General features: G+C 42.6%; 1 protein-coding gene across 1 annotated transcript in view; it reads left to right on the forward strand.

Annotated features, from left to right (window-relative positions):
* The window catches only part of Ankrd45 (ankyrin repeat domain 45), a 23,449-nt gene extending 15,802 nt beyond the window's left edge, over window positions 1–7,647 (forward strand). The window contains exons 5-6 of the mRNA XM_029538698.1: window positions 2,466–2,604; window positions 7,277–7,647. Of these exons, the coding sequence (XP_029394558.1) occupies window positions 2,466–2,604; window positions 7,277–7,308 (171 nt within the window). The 3' untranslated portion in view covers window positions 7,309–7,647. The remainder of the gene's footprint in view (window positions 1–2,465; window positions 2,605–7,276) is intronic.
* Window positions 7,648–7,655: the final 8 nt, after the last annotated feature.

Here is a 7,655-nt window from a genome sequence, read left to right on the forward strand (position 1 = left end):
AAAAAAAAAAAAAAAAAAGTAAATGATATTGCTGTTCAAAATATAGACCATGTAGATGAACTTCAGAATTGTGTGGAATGAAAATTTGGAAAAACAAACAAAACCCAAGCCTGCAAAGATTTTTATAAAGCCAACCCTCCCAAAGCATATCGTCAGATACCTGTTTAATCAGTAAAACCATAAAGAGAGAAACATGGGACACGGATCTGTCCCTGGGGCAGGTTCTGAGAGGGGAGGAGGGACCAGCTGTTAACTTCCTATTCTTCTGTTGGAGTACTGTACTCCTCTGATATTCAATTCTGTATTTTGCTTCACACCTTAAAACATACATGATACATTTTAGTATGTATACATTTGTATATACTACATAAATATGCACAATATACTTTAGTATATATGCATATCTATAAATTACATGTACAAATCTTCCATATTGAGAAGTCAAAAAAATTGTAAAGTTAAAAAATATTGATTGAATATACGTTAAAATTGTGCCCATTAAGCTGGGCATAGTGGCTTATGCCTGTGTTCCAGCATTTGGGAAGCTGACTCAGGAGGATTACCTTTAGTTCTAGGCAAGTTTGGCTACACCCTGAGAACCAGTCTAGCCAGGGCTATATAACATGACCCTGTGTTTAAAAACTACATATGTTCCAGGTATTAGATAAATGTGTTGACTTTAAATTTTTCTCTGTGTTGCTGGGTAGGATCCCTGAGAATTTATTCTGATGTTATTTGATGAAATACAGTTAGCTGCTCCTTAAAGGGCACCAGCAAATCTCAGTAAGGTACACATTGGCCTAGTATCTTCATATAGGACTTTACACAATTTCTTGTGAAAGAAAATACAGAAGGCATTCAATTAGAGCCGGTACTAGGGCTGTTGGACCTGCAGTTTTCAGGATTCTCACCAGGAAGGGACAGGTGCCTTGTCACCTGATACTAGAAAAGCCTTAAATATCATTAAAAATGTAACAAGCACACACCATTAATTAGAAGAAAATAAAAACATCTAGAACAAACTTAACCCCCTTTCACTTTTGTTCTTATTGACTTGGAGCTCTGATAACAGTACTAAGATTTCACCGTCTTTCCCCTTTTACTTCTATAAATACAGATACAGGTTTGTCAGGGAGATCTTTTTACAATAAAAGTGGGATCCTACTGTATCAGTTACTATTATTATTAACTTGGTTTTTCCCTCTCCTGGTATCTCGTGGACAGGTCCATGTTTTTTTTGTTTTTTTGTTTGTTTGTTTGTTTTGTTTTGTTTTTTTCCATCTGTATCCATGGCTTAGTACTCAGCACTATGGAAAGAACACATCAGCAAGTTGCTAATTTGGGTTCATTATTATAAACATATAAACATACCAAGCATATTTTTCTTTTCTTCTTTAAAAAGTTTTTGGTTGACACATTCTGTCTGTATGTATAAGGCACATAGGAGAACTATCTTTAAGCAGACATCAGGAATGTGCTGCCAGTGTGTGATCAGATGAGATTTTTTTAAATTTCCTCCTCTGGGCACCATTAAGAGGAAGAAAATACCATTCTTATCGAGTCTCCTTTAGCTCATACCATCCACCATTTTTCTAAAGCTTTATTTGTTTTTAATTGTGTGTGCATGAATGTCAACATGTATGTGTGTGTGCCATGTGTGTGCAGTACCTGTAGAGGCCAGAAGAGGGCATAGGATCTCCTGGAACTGAAGTTAACAGATGGTTGTGAACTGCCCTGTGAATTCTAGGAACTGAACAGTGAGTTCTCTACAAGAGCAGCAAGTGCTGAGCCACCTCTCCAGGCCTACTCTCCACCCATTCTTTTCCAACTTTTGCAAACACTTCTCTCATCAAGAGGGCTCGATAAAAACAGAGAATCAGGGAGGAAGGTTAGACTGGGTTAAGGCTTCTCGAGTCTCAATGGTGAGTCTCATGACCTCTCCGTCTACCACTGTTAAATGGTTCAGTAGCCAGAAGCCATATGCGATTTCAAATTTAGTTATCTAACGTTAAATATAATTTAAAATTTAGTTCTTCAGTCACATTAGCCAGACTCCAAGTACTTGAGAGCTAAATATACCTAAGGGTTACTGTGTTGGACAAGCTTCTGTTAGGTAGCCTTAGAGACACTCCAGTTTGTAAAAACAAAGTGACATTTACTTATTTTTTTTGTGTGTGTGTGTGTGTGTGTGTGTGTGTGTGTGTGTATGTGTGTGTGTGAGACTGTGTGTGCTTGTGTGCACGCATATGCACATGTTGTCTTGGCATTCACATGTGTTGAGGTCAGAGGACAGCTTGGGTGAATCTGTTCTCCCCTTACACCCTGTGGGCTCCAGGTATCAAGCTCAGGTTGTCAGCTTTGATGAGAACACCTTTAGCCATTAAGCTTTCCTTCTGAGCCTAGAGATTCTATAGTCTTATTTTTCAATCAATAAGTGGAAGTAAATTCACAATTTCTGTCCCCAGAACGCCGTCCTCAATGCGTGCCGTTTGAAAAACGAGTGGTTGGAAAGCCATCCAGAAGCTTCCATCAGTGAGATTTTTGAGCAGAAACAACAATTGGAAGATATCGTCTCCCCCATCCTAGCAAAAATGTCTACACCACGTAAGTTTTGTGCTTGAATGTCAGGAAATATAATGGTTCAGTGTTTTCTTTTCTGATACACTATGATTTTAACTATCTTCAAGTCACAAATAATAACTGAATTCTTTTCATAAGATATGCCTGATTGTATAGTCTTGATATTACATTATCAGTTGTTAAAGTATATGTTTGTAATTTCTTTTTAAAGGTTTATTTATTTTATTTTATGAGCATTTTTCCTGCATGCATGTATGTTCACCCTCATGCATGCCAGACGCCCTGAAAAGTCAGAGGGTGTCAGAGTCCTCAGAACTGGAATTACAGGTGGTTTTGAGGCATCATGTGTGCTGAGAACTGATCCCAGGTCCTGTGCAAGAGTGTCCAGTCCTCTTAGCTGCTGAATAATCTCCCATGCCTGCCTTTGCCGTTTTTTGAAATTTCTTCTTGCTATGTGGCCCCAGTTGCCTGTGTCCTCTGAATACATGGATTACAGGTACCACCTTGCCTGGCTTTTATGCCATTGATTTTGACCAGAGATTGTCACCCAGGAAAGGACATATTTCTGTGAGACAGAGTTGAAGAGTCTGGAAAAGATTTTCAGTATTATAATTTTGTTTTTGGTTGGGGAAAACTACTGTGGAAATAATATCCTGAGACCAGAAGTGCACACATCATAATCTCATGGGCAGTTATGCCTAAGATTTTAAAAATGGCAGCCTTGTTTACGGTCATACTATTTGCATGAAATTCATCCCTTAAAGGCTCCAATCAGTGTGTTTCAGCACATGCACAAAGTTGTATAACTGTCAACATTTCTAATTTTAGGTCATGTTGCTACCTCATAAAGAGACCTTACACTTATCAGCAGGCACTTTCTACTCCCCCCTCCCTCAAGCCCTGGCAATCATTGCTGTACTTTCTATCCTAAGGGTTGGTTGGTTGGTTGGTTTGAGTCAGGGTCTTGGTATGTAGTCCAGCATGGACTGGGTGGGGCTTGTTATGTAGGCCAGGCTGGCCTCAGACTTGCTGTGATCCTCCTGCCTCAGCCTGTTGAGTACCAGGATTACAGATGTGAGATATCTGCCTGGCTGGGACCTGGCTGCTCTGAACTCTTCACAAATGAATCATAACGTACACATTGCCCTTTGTGACTGGGTTCTATCCCTCGGTGTAATGCTTATCTTGTTCTTTTATTCTGGAGCATGTATTGCCACTTAATACGGATGAGTAACATTCCACTGTGTGGATACAAGTTTAGTCCATTCATCAGCCAGAGCCCGTCTTTGCTTTCACTCTTGGGCTGGGATGCACAGTGCTGACATGAGCAGTCATGCATGTGGCTGTGTGCTTGCATTTTTCTGTGATATGTAAACAGGAGAGGGATTGCTGTGTAGTAGATAACTCTGTTTCTAGCCTTCTGAGAAACTGCTAAAGCTGTTTACCATCTTCCATTTTCATCATTGACATTGGAAGATCCCAATTTCTCCATGCCTTTATCGATGTTTATTATTGCCTTTTAAGTATCTCAGACATGCTCAGTGGATGTGAAGAGACATCCTGCTCTGATTTGAATTTCTCTGATCACTAACAACCATACGTACCTTTTCATGTGTTTATGGGTCATCTGTATAATTACTCTGGAGAGCTACTCATTTTGATTATTTAAAAATTTAAATTTGAAGTGTCTTCTACATGTCTCATTACAAAAACTCTCTATATATTCTGGTTACAAGTCTATTATCAGAAATATGATGCTGAGCTGGACATGGTGCCAAGTGCCTGAAATCTCAGCACTGGGAAGGCTGAAGCAGGAAGACCACGAATTTGAGGTTGCCTTAGGCTATTTGAGATCCATTGCTGACAACATGCTTCTTTTCCATGTTCCCTGAGAGGTGAAGGAAGAATGGGTTTGAAGGATGGAACGAGCTGGGATGGGGAAGACAAAGATGGAATTCATCTTATCTCACATTTAAGCTAATCATTGCAGAGATAATGTCTTAAATGCTCAAAGAGACTTCATGGAAGTTTCCAGACTTTTCCAGAAACCCACTTCGATAGGCTAGAATAATGAAGATAAAGGGGAAAGTTGGCCAACTGCCCTTGTTTGCTAGGGTGTTCCTTGGGCAAGCAAATGGCTCTAACTGGAATTATTTCCACACTATGAATGAAGGAAGAAATTAGCCTTCCAGGGGAAGCACATCCAAATTGCAGCTACACATAAAAGTGGCGTTACAATTCTAATCCCCAGGCTGGAGAGATGGCTCAGTGGTTAAGAGCACTGACTGCTCTTTCTAAAGGTCCTGAGTTCAAATCCCAGCAACCACATGGTGGCTCACAACCATCTGTAACGAGGGCTGACACCCTCTTCTGGAGTGTCTGAAGACAGCCACAGTGTACTTACATATAATAAATAAATCTTAAAAAATAATAATTCTAACCTCCAGCCCCTACACAAATGTGGGTGACACTTGTCTGTGTTATGGCTCAGTTAATGAGAAGCTTTGCCATAGCACTAAGCCAATGATACTCTGTCCACTTAGAATAGTGTGTGTGGTATTGTGAGGTAACAGAGCCCAAGATTTTGTAGACAGCTTTCCAATCCTTTGTTGGCTATTAATCTATGTGTCTGAGATGGCACTGTCTGGTTGCACGAGTCTCCCTTCATTTTCTTGACTGGATCTTTGGTTGCTGTCAGTGCCACTGCAGAGATGAAGATATACTGGCAGTGGAGGTACATTGCCTACCTGAAGCCACGATGTAGCCTACGTTTTCGCTGGGTTTTAGAGCTTTTGCTCTTGCATTTTTGTCCTGTGATATAGTTTGCATTACATTTTTTGTATATGGTGTGGCATGGGGTTCAACTTCACTTTGTGTGTGTGTGTGTGTGTGTGTGTGTGTGTGTGTGTGTGTTATTTATTACCTACACTTTTTATGTTTGTCAAGAGGGGTTCTAAGAGGTTGAGACAATTAGGCTAATATAGATAGTGTGAGAAGTCAGCCCTTGTCATTGATGTAACTAATGTCTACTGATCAGATAGGTGGCACCTTCCTGGGTACCTTGAGGGGTGACAGTCTTTAGAGTGTCCCACCTCAAGCAGCTCCTCATGTAGATTGTGAATAAAGCATATATGCCCAGAAAAGGTAAGCTAAGTTTAAAGAGGCTCAAAGGAAAGAGAGAGCACGAAGCGGGGGACTTGTCACCACGAAGCCAGGGCAGAGCTTGAGCACTTCAGAGTGAAAGCACAGGCTGCTGGAGAAGTCCAAGGGAGGGACAGAGGGGGCGAAGGGCTGCTGGTAAGAAGTTCAAGGGAGGGATGGAGGGGGCGAAGGGCTGCTGGTAAGAAGTCCAAGGGAGGGATGGAGGGGGCGAAGGGCTGCTGGTAAGAAGTCCAAGGGAGGGATGGAGGGGGCGAAGGGCTGCTGGTGAGAAGTCCAAGGGAGGGACGGAGGGGGCAAAGGGCTCCCGTTTTGCTGACTGTAGTTGTCCTGTCAAGGCAGAGTAGGAAACGAGGCTGCAAAGTTAGCTTGTGGTCATTTTATTAAAACTACTGAAAAATAGTCTGACAGCTTTAAACTTTACTTTATGGGCAGTGGGACACCATTACAGAGCTTTTAGGTCTGGAGAGAGCTCAGTCAGTAAAATGCTTGCCTCACAAACTTGAGGACCTGAGTTTGATCCCTAGAAGCCACTAATGTTGATGAGGGAGATGCCCTATGCTTGTAATTCCAGTATTGGGGTGGTGGTGGAGACTGGCACGGTTAGCACCTAGGGCTAACTGGCAGGCCAGCCTTGCTACATCAGCGAGCCCAGGCCAATGAGAGAGTGTCTCAGAAAACACCGTGGGCATGTCCTGAAGCAGGACACTTGAGGTTGTCCTCTAACTTCCAGAGGCACGTGGATTCCCATGTGAAGCACACTCAGGTTCATCTGTACACAGCCCTCTACCCCCGCCCCCTCCACACAAGGTGTTTGGTGTTGTGTGGCTATAATCCAAGAACTTGGAAGGCTGTAGCAAGAGGATCGTGAGTTTGAGGCTAGCCCGGGTTGCACAGCAAGACCCTCTCTCAGACACACAAAGAAACAAACCTTTAAGGCAGTAGAGAAGTGGGCTTAAGCAGGGGAGAACAATCTGGTTTTCTGTATGAAATGGTTTGGAGGGAGAGCAGAGTAGTCAAAGTAAGTCCTGCAGTCCAGAAGCGCGATGATTAGACTTTAATACTGATTGGACAGTTCATTCCCACCCACCCCATCCCCACCACGGAGCTGACCCAGTAGCCCTCACTCACTCCGCCTCACCTCTGCAGAGGAATTACCTCTCTCCCCAGGTCCCTTACACTCCAGCCTTCTAGGCTTCTTCATATCATAAGATGCTATGCTGGCTCCTGATGACACCTCTGAAACGATCCTTAACTTCACATCAAAGAAACGAAGTCAGGAGAGGTTCAGTATCTTAATGGGAGTCCTCTGTGCAGTGGTCCAATATGTACGTACCAGGAGTATCGTGCATGTGGGAAGTGTATCCTCTTGGCTTTGCATACTATAGGAAAGTCAGAGGCTGTCAGGGTTTAATTAATGGCTGACTCGGGCTAGGATATACTGTTGTATTCTATGCCCATTGTTTGAAAAAACTGGCTATATTGTGTTTCATATCTCAAGCTAATTAAATGTCATTTAAAAATCTGCTTCTTTCAGGCCAAGTGAAAAGTGCCAAATCGATAACCTAAGCCGTGGTCAGCAGAGAAGTCAAGGATGTGCCTTCTACAGATGCCACATGGTGTAGAAGGCTACATTACGTTTCAGTATTAAATACGACAGACCCGTTCCTCGTCCCTGCCAAGTTCAAGAAATAGATCCAGAGTTTTGCAGAAATGTCTGGGTACAAATTCAGTCACCTGGCTTTGTGTTAGACTGTTCAGAATACTCACACCTGGCTCAGGGGCTGGGCCTCTGTTCCTCCAAACTCAGTCCTCCCGAGTCCTCCAAGCTTGGCTCCTCCTGAATCCTTCAAGCTTGGCTGCTCCTGAGTCCTCCAAGCTCAGTCCTCCTGAGTCCTCCAAGCTTGGCTCTTCCT

Source organism: Mus pahari, chromosome 5 (assembly GCF_900095145.1).
Source record: "Mus pahari chromosome 5, PAHARI_EIJ_v1.1, whole genome shotgun sequence".
NCBI lineage: Eukaryota > Metazoa > Chordata > Mammalia > Rodentia > Muridae > Mus > Mus pahari.